General features: G+C 42.5%; 1 protein-coding gene across 1 annotated transcript; it reads right to left on the bottom strand.

Annotated features, from left to right (window-relative positions):
• Positions 1 to 244: 244 nt before the first annotated feature.
• SAXO1 (stabilizer of axonemal microtubules 1) lies at positions 245 to 9,355 on the bottom strand. The gene is made up of 3 exons (XM_040580024.1): positions 9,318 to 9,355; positions 5,339 to 5,541; positions 245 to 1,232 (listed from the first exon to the last, which is right to left on the bottom strand). The coding sequence occupies exons 1-3, from the start codon at positions 9,353 to 9,355 to the stop codon at positions 283 to 285; spliced, it is 1,191 nt and encodes a 396-aa protein (XP_040435958.1). The 3' UTR covers positions 245 to 282.
• Positions 9,356 to 15,624: the final 6,269 nt, after the last annotated feature.

Below are 15,624 nucleotides of genomic sequence, written 5' to 3'. Positions count from 1 at the left end.
TTTCTCTCTCAAATAAAGAGCAAGAGTAAGGTGAGAAAAAGAAACAAAATGCAGAGAAACAAGCACCAATGTGTCTTTTCCCTGGATTTTATGTGTTTCATTTGAGCAAAAGATCCAGTAGAAGCCAATGCCTGGGAATTAAGTTTATTTTAAGAGCTCTCCAAATATGAAATCAGTGATTGGTTTGAAAGAAGGTTACAAATAAAATCAAACTGTCATTTGTCATTGAGGCTCTGCTCTTTGAATATATCTTGAAGAACACTGCATCCACTATTTTTTCCTTCAGTGTCCACCTTGCAGGAATTCACTCTTGGAAGCAGGGAGATAGAATTTGTGACCATCGGCATCAGTTCCCTCAAAGACGTAACCGGGTGGGTCTTTGTAAGAGGCCAAGCATCTAACAATGCCCTTTGGTGTGTAGCTGGTAGTGTAGATAGTTTTAGCATCTAGCACAGTACGATGCTTTGGGCCTGACCAGCCAGGTTTATAGCTCTTCACAGTTGTAAGCAGATAAGGCACATAGTGGGTCTGAAAGGTAGTCAAGCAATCCATTGGTTTTGCTGGGAAAGTCAGCTCTGGAGCCTGAGTGATAGGTTCTTGTTTCTTGCACAGCCAAGGCTTATAGTCTTCCTTCATTATCGAAGAGCTATTGAACAGCTCAGTGCTTTTTTTAAACTGCTCCAAAGATCGACACATCTTGGCTGGCCTGCCATTCGGGTGCTTGTAACTTGTCTGAGTAGTGGTGTGAAGGTCCATTTTCTCCAGAGGAGGAAGATATACGTCAGGGTTTTTGCTGAATTTGGGAGGCCGTGGCCAAGCTCGGTATTTTTCCTGAAACTCGGTTGTAGCAGAAAATGGAAGATCATGACGCTTCAGCTGGTATGGTTTTGCAAGCTTGGCTGGTAGACCAGCCAGCCCCTTGTAAGAAACTTTGTGGGTAGTGAGATCATCAAATGGGACCTCATTGGCCTTGTATTTTTCATTTTTATGGACATAACGTTTCTCCAGAGGACGCTGCACATAATTCACTCTATAACTGGTTATATATTCAAAGGGAGCCTGGGTTTTCTGGACTAGATTCAGAGGTTTGCCCCTTTGAGTGGCAGCTGGCCCCCTGTAGAGATAGTCATCCTGGACAGTGGTTCTGTGGTTAAATTTTTCTTCTGATGGGCGAAACCTGTTGTTTGGTCTGATCAGCTCTGTCTTTGGTTCATCCCACAGCACGTAGTCATCTGAAATGTAAGAGGAAGCCTATCTAAGTGTTCAACTGAATTTCTTTGGTGAGTTTAAGCATTTACCATATTTTGTTTTGATTATTACATTTTTCTACTGTACTAAATATTTGTTGATGTTGTAATGATTGACAAATCCTATTAAAAGAGATCCTGTAGAACACATTATATGCCAGTATGCTAATCCCTGGAAATGTTTAGCATCTACCAAAAAAAAAAAATTGAGTGAAAATAGTCCTGTATCCTCCCATACCTACACAGATGGTGAAATGCAATGTCCTCATGCTCAGACAACCAGAAATCATGGAAGCAGAGTATCATAGCACTGACTTTGACGCCCTTCATTTACCTTCCTGCAGCTATGTTGTGGCTGGCTCAGAGCACAAGCAGAGTATGCCTATGTCTGCAGAAGGCTGTTCAGGTGTCTCCCACAGTATCTCTGGGGCAAAGAGAACCAGATGCCTACCATCCCACTCTAACAGCCAATTTGCAGAGCTACCCTTCCTATTTGTACGTTCTCATTTGGGGATGACCTGATTCTTAGCTGCACAGATGTGATGCTGCCTACTGTTCGCTGAGTTCAGGGTTTTGTTGCTCATCTTGGTGTCAGCAAGCTGTATTCTGTGGCATCTCCTTGGCTCTTGGCTTTGCTTTCTGTGGTACTCCTGCTGTCACTACAAGCAGAAAGCAAGGAGAAGCTTGTACTTCTGTCTCCAGTTCTTCCTTATTAGAAAAACCATGCTGGATTTTGCAGACCAAGGCTACACTGATCTGAAGCATTGAATCATATCACAGAGATAGTCCATACTCCAGAAACCTTGTCATCTAAATTCATGACCAAGAAAACATTTTAGGCAGCATTTTAGAGACATTTGTATCTTCCTTCCTCAGCAGAATAGCAGGGAAAAAAATGAGGCACTGAGACTTAAAAAGATTTGCACTGAGTCACACTAGAAATCTATTGCAAAGCTGACTAACTCTCTGAACCAGTGCTGCAGCCGCAAGACTATGTATTTTCTCTTCCTAGGAATCTTGTGCAGCTTACCCTAGAGAGTATCATGGTTACTGGTAAGAAGCTGAAATAGCCTTGGAGCTAACCCAAGTCTTTCTTTTTTTTTTTTTTTTTCTTTTCATTTTCCCTCCTTTCAAACCACATTGAGAGTCATGAGGCAAATAAGCTTCCAGCTGACTCTGCACAGGAAGGAAGTCTAGATTTCAAAGTACTAGAGAGTAAATGATGCAATTAGGTATCAATATATTTGAACTTTCCAATCCAAACAGAGTTATTTCTTCTGAATGGCAGTGACTATTGCACTGCACAAACACAGTTACACAAAGGACGTGTTCGTTACAATGTGATGTTGATCAAAAAATAACTTTTTGCCCCTATTAGGTGTCTGTTTAAAGTCTTTCTGGTTCAAATCAAGTTCTCTGCCCTGGCACACAAGGGGAAGCAGCAGCCACAGGTGCCATGTTGCTCCCAGTGAGCACCCTGACCCTTGAGTACAGAGCTGCCCTCGTGCCACTAATTAGCATAGCCAGCTGGGAATGCAGGCCTGCCTGCGTGTGCCAGCATAGACTCATTTGCCACTAGTGGTGCCACTGAAGCCCAGGCTGTGTGCCCTGCTAGTACAGAGGGTTTTAAATGTCCCAGGTGCTCCTGTTTCTCTGGGGGAATAGGAGATGTCCAGGCACCATCACACTGGTGGGACGCTGACCTAGTGTCCATGCCTAGGTTACATCATTTTGCTGGAGAGATGGTCCACCAGGGTGAACCACGGCCATATACAGACACACCTCATTACAGGAATAAAGTCTTATAAAGTGAGAAACTAATGAGATTCAGACCATCTCTAAGCAGTCTCATTCAGAGATCTAACATTTCAGAGGCCAACCAAGATTCTCCCATCATCTTTGCTGGAAAACAGTCTGTGCATTTTGGACGTTAAAAAAGCTTTTGCAGAATCTTCAGAAGAGGACAAGGAAATCCATCTGTCTTCAATTTTAAAAATTTACAGGCTCTACATATTTGGAGACCTCATAGGCATTATGAATTTATTTTACTTAATGTAACCCAGCAGTGCTACTATTCCTTCAAAATATGTTATGATTTTATTGTAACTCTAATTCTTCTCCCATAGATATTAATAGTTTCCCACGTAGCACAATCTTGAAAACATTAGGGGGTACAGGAGGGAATGGAGGATATGAACCATATGTTATTGGAGGGTTAAGGACACCTCACTATAACCAAACAAGACAAATCTAAAATTAGATTGCATACCTGCAAATAGACAGAAACAGCAATATGTGTAGCTTGGAAGAGATAAGAATTTTGAAAGCTTAAGTTTCAAATTCATCTGATATTAATTGTGATATGCAATAGCATCATCTTAAACCTACAGTGTTGTCTGGGATATGGTGTGTTTAGCAGGAAGGAGGATACAGTAGGAAAAGTAACAAAATGCCAGTGTCTTACTGTTTTATATGCTGGTTAAATATTTGAATTATGATAATTAGTTGAATAGCATGTTTCAAAATTACACATTTGAGTAGTGATCAGTAAAACCTAACAATGCTTGGAAAACAGCACAATGAAAAGTTTATTTTTTTGTGAACCTGGGCCTTTAAAGGGGAATTCATTCAGTATGCAGCTTCATCTTTGAAGGGGTTTGGGCAAAGATTTCCATTTGCAGTGCTTTGAAAAATACTGCAAATTATAATCAAACGTTGCTGTGATACGTTTTATTAGAGTTCTGGAGTAACAGTTAAGGTGCTGACCTAAGCACTGATAAAAAGACAAAGATATACATCTGGTTCAGACACAGAGAAGTTAAGGATATCTAAACACAGAAGGATCCTCCACTGTGCAAAGCAGCCTTTTTTTACTGGCTTCACTGAAGCTATTCCAATGAATACCATCTGGTCACAATGCCTATGCAAAACAAAGTGTTCAAAATCATGTAAACGTGGGTATTTTGCACCTGCAGGTCATAGTATTCACAAGTCAAGTCATTTTAAATGGACAGTATTTCCTGTGTGCTTAATGTAAAAATTCTAGTTTATGCTGTTCCAAACCTGCAGCTGCACTAGAGTCTGACTTTCAGTCATTTCAGCTGGGTAATCTTAACACTGCATTCACATACCTTTTATTTCCTTACTTCCTTTATCATTCTAAGTTCCAAGAAAAAAAATTGTTTCTGTACACTGGACAATGTACAGACATGCATGACATGCCAGCACCAATCATAAGCTTTTATATTTGTACAGCATAATGAAATGAAATGAAATTATTTTAAGAAATACACAAATGCTAGCTATCTGCTTAGCAGTGTTAGCTGGAAGGCATGCAGAGGGGAGGCAAAGTCCTCTGATTTCCTACTTATGACTTACTACCAAAACTAGTTACTACCAAAACTAGCGCAGTTGCTGTAACTTTGTAAATGGAAGTTTTCTCCCAGCGCATGCAGAAGAGAGGTAGAGAGAAGGTGGAGGAGAGGAAGGAAGGAAGCCCCCAGAAAGACAAACCACCTACACTGTTACTGCTGCTGAGGAACAAGGGCACAGTTAGATGCACACAGAGATCTGTTTTATCAGGAGTAGAGCTTGAGTGCTTTGGACATTTGTGTGGAACTTCTGTGTGTCTGTAATTGCCATACACATCTCTTGCACATCCACATATTAACTCTGCAGCACACACAAAAAAAGGGTCCCATGCTTCATGACCTGCTCAGACCCAGAAAATTCTACATATATTGGATGTGTCTGATCCACTGAATGTACGGACCAGCCCTGCAAGTATACCAAGAGTATGTTCAGTGTATCCTGAAGATGATGATGCTGGACCCACTTGCAGGAGTTCACATGGCCCTGCTTCTACCTAGACTGCCTGTAGGCCTGTCAGATATGCAAAGCAGCTGAACTCAGAGAGATTCCAATGCTACCATTAATCAGAGCTGTATTCCCAACTATTTGTGTCTATGTGTTCCCACACAACTTGTTGACATATGCAGACAGAAGAAATAACAACTGCACTGTTTTGATCTGTCTCCTTCAAAAACTGAAGCTACTGGTGAAGTTCTGAGAGGAGCTGCAAGGGCACATACCTTTGTAACTGGTTCTTGTTTCCATCTTGGAGCTGAGAATGTGTCTTATCACATGGGAGAGGCATGGAGGTACTCGAGAGAGAGTGTAGAAGTTATAATCTTGTTTATAAGTGGTGGTTAAATCCATACGCTCATCACTCTTGAGATACTTTTCAGCTGGTTTAAGTTTCTGTGGCAACACTTCATGAGCTATGTAATCCTTCCTGTGAATAGAATAATTTAATTATGTCTTTTGTCTTAAGGAAAAAATTATGTTCCTTTTTCTGGACACACAAAGAAATTAATACTTCCCCTTATCTCCACAGCCTAAGGAAGCCTGGATAGAATACAAGCAGTTAATGAAACGCACAAGCCTTCCGCATTTGGAAACCTGGACTCTGAAAAAGGCACTGAGGCAGCTCTGGACAGCCTCAGGCAGGCGAGATTCCCCCTTCTTTTCACCCAGTGAGGTTAATGGCCTTACACAAAGCTATCTCTGTTTTACATCGGACTTACATCAGAAGACCTAACTCCTTTTTAAAGCCAAATAATTACAGCAGGGTGTCTTGTACACATGGGAAACCTGAGAGAGCCAACAATAGCCTTCCCAGACAGTACACTGCAGAGCAATTCAGCCAGGATCAGGAGATAACAACAGAACAGCTTTATCAGCATGGTCAGTCAGTCAGCTTTCTCTCAGGTACCACTGTAAAAAAGCTATTTTAAGATACTGGAGCATTATATACTGTTACTTACTCCAAGAAAACATTACAGAAACAAGACGGAGAAGAAAATAACATTGCCATCCAACATTCACTAACCTGAACCTATTTCACTGCCCGCATCCTTTGATACAGGGCAGAGAGTCTGCGCCTGGCACCAGCGAATTCAGCCTGTAATGTCAGAGTACTTTCCCACAGGTGTGCAGATCTGTTTACACCATTGGCAGCTGGCCAGGACAAATGGTCAGTGCAGGAGCTATTCTAATAATACTGTGCTTTACATCTGGAGTGGTGCTAGGTGGGCAAGAGCCTGAGCCGCTGAATATACTGTATTAATTACATATTTTAGCAAATAACAAGGTACTCAAAAGTCTGTGTGGACCAGGAAAAGAGAACTGACATTGCAAAGCATTAGATATAGGGTTAAAAACAGAAATGCAGAAGTTAAAAAAAATCCAAGAGCATCAAGAGGTGTCCACAAATGTTGTAGTCCCTTGGCATACTTTTGTCAGCAATTTAAAACCAACAGCTCTTTCAAGAAAAAGACATGCAGGAATACAACAGGCATGCAGCACCCTCAGTAGCAGAGAGGGCACAGCAACAGAGAGGGTCTTTCCTGAGCCACCCACAGCACACCACACAATCCCACATTTGAAACAGCTGAGCCTGTACAAGAGGCAAGTAACAGATCACAGGCCGGCAATTCTTCACCAGCATGATCAAGGGTTTTCTGTCAGTGGGAGTACCTTTCCCCACTCTGACTACTGCAATACAACAGAATCTGCAATGGAGATAGTAGACACTGATCTGCTGATAAGGGAGTGCCAACCTGCATCCAAGATGCCATGAAAAATGGTATGCCTGCAAGTCCCAGACTTTATCAGAGGAGTTTGCTGTTCCAGTGTGACACCTAACACTCAACAAAGTGCTATTAGAGAAGACTGCTGACAACTCAGTGCCCACTGGCCTCACAGTCCCTGCAGTTACTCTCATTCTCTTCATCAGTTCATTCTGAGTTTAGCCACATACAACCAGAGCTTTTAGCAGCCCTCCAATAGGCGGTGGCACTTTTCCATTAGGCCATGGTACTTTGATGCTGGGCGTATTTTCTTACCAGCATTGCCTAGAGGACAGCAAGACCTGCAATCCGATGGCTAACTGTTCAGGCTCTGTGTTTTCTCCTCTTAGAAGGGTAGACAAGTTTTATATATTTGGTAGAGTACACGCTCTGAAGAAATATAGGGAGTTTCTGCACTTTCTTAGCAGACTACTTTTCAGAAGTTGTACTAAACTCCAGGAGTAACAGTTACTGTGGGAACTGCTAGCCTTTTCTGAGCCGGTATAGTTTTGCTGATTGAATGGCAAGTTTCTAATGAATGGCAAGTTTCTAAGGACTCCTTGACAGACCCCGCACAGTGGTTGCCCCTCCTTACCTGCCTTAACCACTGAGCCCAGGATTTAGTTATAGGCAGACACAAAGATATCTAGCTGCTTTGTCTCATGCTGGAGATGGAAGGCACATACACAAGTGAAGTCTGCTCTTTGAAACTCCCTAATTCTTTCAGTCATTGCTGAAAACTCACATGCGGACAGAGGTATCTCAAATGTAAGTTGGGCATTTCAGACTTCATCAGCTACATTTGTGATTTAAACTGACAACTTTTTAAAAGGCATAGGTAGAGGAAGGAGTTGGTAGAGCTTCTTCCATGTCAGGATGAGTATTGAAGGAGCTGGCAGAAGTGCTCACTGAGCCACTTTCAATCACTTATCAGCAGTCCTGGCTAACTGGGAGGTCCCAGTTGACTGGAGGCTGGCAAATGTGATGCCCATCTACCAGAAGAGCGGGAAGGAGGATCTGGGGAGCTACAGGCCTGTCAGCCTGGCGCTGGTGCCGGGGAAGGTTATGGAGCAGATCACCCCAAGTGCCATCACATGGCATGTACAGAGCAACCAGGGGATCAGGCCCAGACAGCATGGGTTTATGAAAGTCAGGTCCTGCTTGATGAACCTGATCTCCATCTTATGACAAGATGACCAGCTTAGTGGATGACAGAAAGGTGGTGGATGCTGACTACCTAGATTTCAATAAATCCTTTGACACCATTTCCCACAGCATTGTCCTGGAGAAATGGCTGCTCATGGCTTGGATGGGAGGGCAAATGGGTGGTGTTAAGTGTTAAGACTTTATTAAGAGCCATTGGCATCTCATAGGTCTCTAATTCATGGAATCATAGGACAATAGAATGGATTGGGTCGGAAGGGACCTTAAAGATCACCTAGTTCCAATCCCCCCATCACAGGCAGGGACACCTTCCACTAGGCCAGGTTGCTCAAGCCCCATCCAACCTGACCTTGAACACTTCCAGGGATGGGGCATCCACAGCTTCTCTGGGCAACCTCTTCCACTATCTTGCCACCCTCACAGTAAAGAATTTCTTCCTTATATCTAATGTAAATCCATCCTATTTCAGTTTAAAGCCATTAGCCCTTAGTGTCCTTTGATGTCACAAAGATAGGGAACATCAAGATCAGGCAGCAGCTGCTGTTTGAGGCAGCAGCTGCTGTTTGAGGAAAGCAAAGTCCTCAGATTCATAACAAAGGATAAGATTCCTACTTCTTACAAGTTTCTTCTGTGGACAAGCACTTGGCACATCACTCTACCAGCAGCAGGGAAGTCTCAGAAACTACTTCCAACAGGGAAATGGGCACAGTGCAAGTGTGAGGACTTCTGCCAAACACCAACATTGAGTAACAACATGGATGAGAAGCAGAAATAGCCCAGCAATCCACCGTGACTACCCTGAGGAAAATACTAACACCCCCTTTCAGTCACCAAACTCTACCATATTCACAACTCCTTGGAAACTAGTCACTTATGTTACAGTGTGCAAAGTGCCACACAAAACCCAGAACAGAAGAAAAATATTCCTCCAGCATCATCCATACTTTCCCAGATCACATTTCTGCTTCCCAAAACAAAGAGTGAGCAAAAGTCAAGACCACGACAGTGCTTCTGTGGCCCATGTATTCTCTGACCAGATCACATCTCAGCCTCCAGGAAGTGCAAGAAAAATAGCTGTTTGTCTCCACTACAACAACTGGCCTCACACAGACCTTCACTCCTCCTTCACAGAGCCCTCATGAGAGTTTGTACAACCGTAACATTGTTCTTTTCAGGCTCCCCTTGTGAAAACAAATCATTTTTTTCTCCATTACCCATCTCTCACACACACATTATCTAAGTCACAGTTCTCACTCTCTTTCACTACTTTTCATACTTTGTAGTCGAGATGCCTTCCATGGGTATCTGTGCCATCTTGGATGCTTCCTTCAGTTTTAATGAGCCTCTGGGAAGAGTGATGGGATAAAGCGGGTATTGCTTCGTGTACTCCGACAGCATGCATGGCTTCTCACTCTTTTCGTACAGGCTGGTGGGCAGGTGTGAACAACGGTGACATCTGCAAAGGAAAAGACCAGCACAGGAGTTGTGACTCACAGGTAGCTGATTAATAACACCTCATTGTGAAAGGCCACTGCAGACTGCAACTACAAAACAGTGGATAAACAAGCATTGCGATAGCTGCTACAGTCTTGGTTATTTAAAGTGGAAAAGCATAACCTGCATAAAGAAAGGGTTCTTTCAGTCTGCTACTGTAGCCTGCAGTCAAAAAATTCCATGAAGCCAACAAAAACAGCCTAAGAAAAGCAAGTTCATCTAGATGAAGAAAAAAACAAGTTAATCTGAGATACAGCCATGTGTCCTAGTCCGGTAGACTAGAAGCTCTATTTAATGTCCCTTTTGTTCCATTTGTGATAAATTTATTACCATACTTTACCCACATATTGACCTCACTAGTGTAGACAAATGAGCAAAAAGGTAACAGCTGAGGAGTCTCTATTCACTCACACTTGGGCAGCACTGCTCTGCCCATCTTTCTTTCTGAAAGCAGCTCAGTCTGGATACTGCAAGACCTCTCCACAACATGCACCAAAATGAGGACAGTGAGAACAAACTGATTTTCTGATGAAGCTCCCTCCTGACTCTAAAATTCCACCATGGATCACCCATCATTGGTGACCTGCTTCTTTCCACATTGGGACGAGACCAGGTCAGGGTGGGCAAGGCTCACCCATAAACCAGAAAGAGGTCTGGGATCCCACACTCAGACTTCTTCCCAGAGACATAACAGTTTATGTCCCTTTCTGTTTTGAGCCAAACCTGCTAGAGTCAATGCAAAGGCTGTTGATTAAGGACTTCAGGAACCAGCCTACAGGAATTACTGAGAGGAGAAGGCCTCTGGTTTTATGTCTTATGCATCGTTCCTGCCAAAGTCAGTGTTCCCTAGTGGATGTATGTTTTCCAGTGCTGTGTCTAGTCCATATATGAATTAGTCATTTGAAAGGGCTTCTATAACTTACAAAGTCCCTGTTAAATTAAATGTTGAGCAATCTAGGATCAGTAGCTGTCCAATTACCTAAATTTATACAGATAATGTCTGGTCTACATTCAAGGGCACATCTTCACATACAGAACCCTTTTCCAAACTAGCACAAGATGGGAAGAAGGACCCAGAGGGCTCAAATAAAATTCATCATCTTTCTGACAAGCCAGTTTCTCACTTGCATTATAAAGCCTTCTGTGAAATCATAAATCAGAAGGAATCCTAGTAGGTTCGTTTTCGCCTTAGAGAAGTTTTGAGTTTGGACCCAAAGGGAATCCTTACAGGGAGTAAGGCAGACTATCCCTGTCAGTTAAAGTACTAGAAGAAAAGATTTCAATGTGGAAATCTAAAAAAAAAAAAAAAAAGCCCCTCTCTCTTAGGAATATTATAAAATTCACATAGGTTTCACATAGGTGAGGAGGTGCAAACAGGAAAATAAAAAAAAAAGATGAATATGCTCACTCTTGCTGGTCCATGTGACCTTGCTGGAATGGATTGTGACAAAAACCTTCCAAACAGGCTGCACTGACACTTCTGGCCACCCTTGTGGTCTTCCAGCATTCCTGGGAATAATTCACTATCCTCCAAGGGAAAATGATCTGCCTATTCTTTCTGCTCCAAATGTGCTGGCTTCATATCACCCCTAAGTACACTTTTGTCCCTTCTGCCCTACTGAAGTCTGTAAGGCAGCAAGCTAGCCTTTGTTTTTGCTTTGGAGCGTGCTGACGAGGCCCTTATGTTAGCTTTTTGTGTTAAAACTGCACTCAGACTGGAGCAGGGGAAATAGTGATACTGCTTAGTCCATCGTGGCCCTGCACACAGTACAACATACACTGGCCAACAGTAGCATTTTGCAGATAAGGAATGCCTGATCAGGAGAAAATTAATGACACTCTGCTAATACCATCGGTTAGTATCCCACTACAGCTCAGCCGCAGGCACAGCATTTGGAGACACTCGCGTGCCGCACTGGGTTTCCCAAGAGGCTTTGTGGAGCTCCCTGCCCATACCAGACAGGCTCTCCACCGCAGACACATTATCCCACATCCTGACAGACACTTGCAAAACAGAATCTTGCATCTGCCCAGCAGCACTGTTGGTGCTGGGGAAGGTGAGGGGTTCTGTGGATCAGGAGGGAAAGGGCGTGCAATGCAGGTATCCCTCCGCAGACCCCACAGGAGCCCACAGGGAACACCACTTTGTGGAACATACCTTTTTCCCCTTGCAGACATTGCTGACAGCATGAATGCTGGGGGATCTCAACAGCACAGGATGGGAAAAAGGCCAGGATCTCCTGCAGAGACAGCGGCAGCCCCAGGCTGCCAAGCTTTTTGCCCTAGGATGAAGTTAGCCTTCAGTGTGATCTGGCAATGCAGGCGGCTTTACACCTCAAGTATTCACCCACTCTTCATGTGTACAACTTTGTTCTCTTTGTTGAACTTCAGAGCACACAACAACAGAACGAGATATTTCAGGGTTAGCTCTTTCCAGCAAAGAAATCCTTCCTGATGGGGCAGAGTAGTATACCTGAATGTTTTGTCTCTAATATTTTGCACTAAATTGTGATCTTTTTACAGTAACATGCACTGTATTACAGACAATACTCTGTATTACAGACTATGAGCAGAAAATTATCATCAGTGATAATTCAGCACCAATATATGATACTATAAAAGCTTTGCTTCTGCATCCAGAAAGATATTCCTGAAAATATTTTTTACTGGAGACTACCATAAATAACAGAGCAAGACTCTTAACAACGAAGAGTGGAACAATGCTAGGTTTTGAAGTTTGCTACACTTTGTTACTCCTAGCATGATAAATGTTTATAAAACAACTACATGATTCTTCAGTACCGAAGTCACTGCTATGTGACTGGAGCAAATCAGCATATTAATGTCAGAGCTAAACAGTTAAAAATACTCTATAAACATTTTGATACCACAGTTGTCACACTGTACCTTATTTTCTAAAAATTGATAAGAACTAAATTTTGACGTTTGTTATGATTGCCTGCTTAGATATTGGTAGTTTTTGTCTAATTCTACTCTGATTTTCACTTGTGCAAATTATGCTTTAGTTGATTGAGGTCTATCAAGTAAGTCTGGTCAATGTTAGTAATAAAATATAAGAAGGGGGGGAGGGTTGCACTAAAAATTACAGAAGAATAGCCGATCTCCTGCCTTCAGAAGAGTTGGGTTCATCTAAAAAGAGGCAGAGATCAAACATGTGAACAGTTTCTCAGCTTACATTAAATACTTGCTTAAACCAGGCAGGACAACCTGGAGCCACGGCTCAGGACCAGAATTCAGGAGGTCTGAATTCAATTTCTGCATTCACCATGGTCTCTCTGACCAGCACTGGCTGCCAATTAAACTGCCAGCTGGCTCTCTGCCAACTAAAGATAAAATACAGCCTTCTCCAGAGAAGAAAGAGGAAGAATCCTGTAAAATGTATGAATTTCTCAAGATAAGCCCCTCAGACTTACCTGATATTTTAAATGTCTATGATATATAGTAAAAGATTATGAGAGTGGGCTTAAAATGCAGGTGGAATAGTAATGGTATTAAGTGGTATTAAAATCCTAATTTATCCCAGCTATGTGGCTTACTACTGGTAATTACTGTCCGTAGAGGTCATGGATGCCACAGAATTACTGCTTGAGAGAAAAAATATGAGAGCTGAACTGTCATTCAGGAGACTTTAGTTTTCTTCTGTAAATAACACTGGTCTTTAGGCCAGCCCTCGCAGGGAAAAGCAGTATCTCCTTGACCACATAACCCACCTCTTGTACCATCTCTAATTTCCACGAGTGGTCAGATCAAGTCAATATATTATAGAAATCTCTGGTCCAGATGGAATGATGATGCTGTCCAAAGAAAGACAGGGATGTAAAAATGTGCCAAAGAACTGGGGCAGAGTCTAATAGCAGGAACTGATTGCCCACAATCAGGCTGCAAAGAAAATCACTGAAAGTGAGCCTTTATTTATGCAGATCTTTTCCAAGCAATGGAGATGCCCATCAGACACGCAGCTACCTGACTGGGTTACAAAAGGAAGGATGACAGATTAGATGTTTGTGAAGGGAAGAAGAGCATCCATGTGCAAAGTATCGAAGTATGTCACATATAAATGTTGAATATGGTAAAAATATCAGGAAAATAAAACCAAATTGCGACAGGGTCATATGGAAAGTAAAACATTCTGCTTTTAGATAGTGAATGGTTTTGGAAAAAAGAATTGAAAGTAAATGGACAATAAGAGTAAGAGATCCCTTGAGAGAAGTTTGAAGTCCTTGTGTTCAGAACAGGACAAAAAATATTAATCTGAAACCCTTGGAAGGTTAACTGCAATTACCACACAGCTCAGAAGACTTTTTCTTTGTGTCATATCAGAACACTGAACTCTGGATGCCAATCTTCACCCAACACACACACTCACCAAATGTTAGAATAGATGGATCAGTAATCATCTCAAAATGAATAAAAGTGAGAGTGGAAAAAGAGGTTTCACACATTTGCATGCACACAGTCTTCACTGTGATTTCAGGCAAAAGTTTAACAAAAGAGAAACATAGATGTATATGTGTATATATATATATGTACATATGCATATGTATAAGTAGATGTATAGCGCTCATCAGTGCCAAAAGAGTGAAATAAGATGATTGGTCAGTCTTGCAAATTCACCCCCACCAGAATGCCAGCACTGGCAATCCAGGGCAGCTGGAAGGAGGACAGTAACCTGGAAGAGGACAAAATGGTGGCATTTGCTATTGCATGTCTTTGTGCTTGTGTCCCTCTCAAAGCTGCAAAAAGTAATTATTTTCATGCAGTTTAGTGACATAGTGAACTCTGAGCAAGGCTATGTATTAAGCTCCCTACACTCCTCATGGCCACTCTCGCCTTTATTCACATTTTTTGCCTTGCTTTCAACATGTGCAACCAAGAACAGAAAATCTTTAATATAATCTTCCCATTACTGTCATCTCAAATAACCCTCAGTGAACAAGAATTGTATCATTACTTCACGTTGTCGTCAATATGATTTTAGGTACTACCACTACAGCTCAGAGGCTTTGTTGTCTTATCTGTACTTCAGTACCTAAAGGTTCACAAGACATAATTTGCAGAAATAAATACTATCTTCATACTTCTTTCACATGTGTCCTCTTTGAAATGATGTAATAAAAGATTAATATTGATTTAAAACAGGAAGTATAGCAAGTAGAAGGGAAGTCTTAAAGATCCTGACTATTATTAGTCCAAACAACAACTGCACAAAACCAGAATATCATACATATTGAATAACTCTTTTATGTTGTCAGAGTTCAGTCATCCCAGCTAAATGCAGCAAACAGTGGAGAAATTGATGCCAAAGTTCAGTTTCAGGTGTCCCAGAAGAAGTCATGGTGCAGAACCTCCTGGAAACTGTGCTAAGGCACATGAAAATGAGGTGGTTAGTGACATCCAACATGGCTTCACTAAGGGAAAATTGTGCCTGACAAATTACTGACCTTCTATGATGCAGTTACAGTATTGGTGGATGAAGAAAGAGAATCCGACATCATCTATCTGGACTTTTGAAAAGCACTGGACACTGTCCTGCACAACATCCTTCTCTCTAAACTGCATAGACACGGATTTGATGGAGGGACCACTTGGTGGATAAGGAATTGTCTGGATGGTCACACTCAAAAAGTTGTGGTCAACAGCTCAGTGTCCAAGTGGAGACCAGTGATGGGTGGTGCTCCTCAGGGGTTGGTATCAGGATGAGGATTATTTAACATGTCTGTCAGAGACATGGGTAGTGGCATTGATTGCACCCTCAGCAAGTTTGCTGATGACACCAAGCTGTGTGGTGAGGTTGACACACTGGAGAGAAGGGATGCCATCCAGAGGGACCCTGACAGGCTGGAGCAGTGGGCCTGGGCAAACCTCATGAAGTTCAGCAAGGCCAAGGCCAAGGTCCTGCACCTGGGTTGGAGCAATCCCAAGCACAAATACCGGCTGGGCGCTGAGCGGATTGAGAGCGGCCCTGCGGGGAAGGGCCTGGGGGCGTTGGTGGATGCGACACTCAGTATGAGTGGGCCACGTGCGCTCGCAGCCCTGAAAGACAACCGTATCCTGGGCTGCGTCAAAAG

This window comes from Falco naumanni, chromosome Z, assembly GCF_017639655.2.
Source record: "Falco naumanni isolate bFalNau1 chromosome Z, bFalNau1.pat, whole genome shotgun sequence".
NCBI classification, from domain to species: Eukaryota; Metazoa; Chordata; class Aves; order Falconiformes; family Falconidae; genus Falco; species Falco naumanni.
The sequence above is the reverse complement of the archived record's forward strand: the minus strand, read 5'-3'. Positions and strand labels throughout refer to the sequence as shown.

Bases quoted from the DNA above. Each gene is read 5' to 3' on its own strand.
- SAXO1 (XM_040580024.1), bottom strand. From the start codon at position 9,355: ATGGCACAGATACCCATGGAAGGCATCTCGACTACAAA. The intron at 5,542-9,317 runs GTATGAAAAGTA...TTCTATTCACAG, and splicing joins GAAGGCATCTCGACTACAAA to GAAGGATTACATAGCTCATG. The intron at 1,233-5,338 runs GTATGTGCCCTT...CTTACATTTCAG, and splicing joins AACAAGAACCAGTTACAAAG to ATGACTACGTGCTGTGGGAT.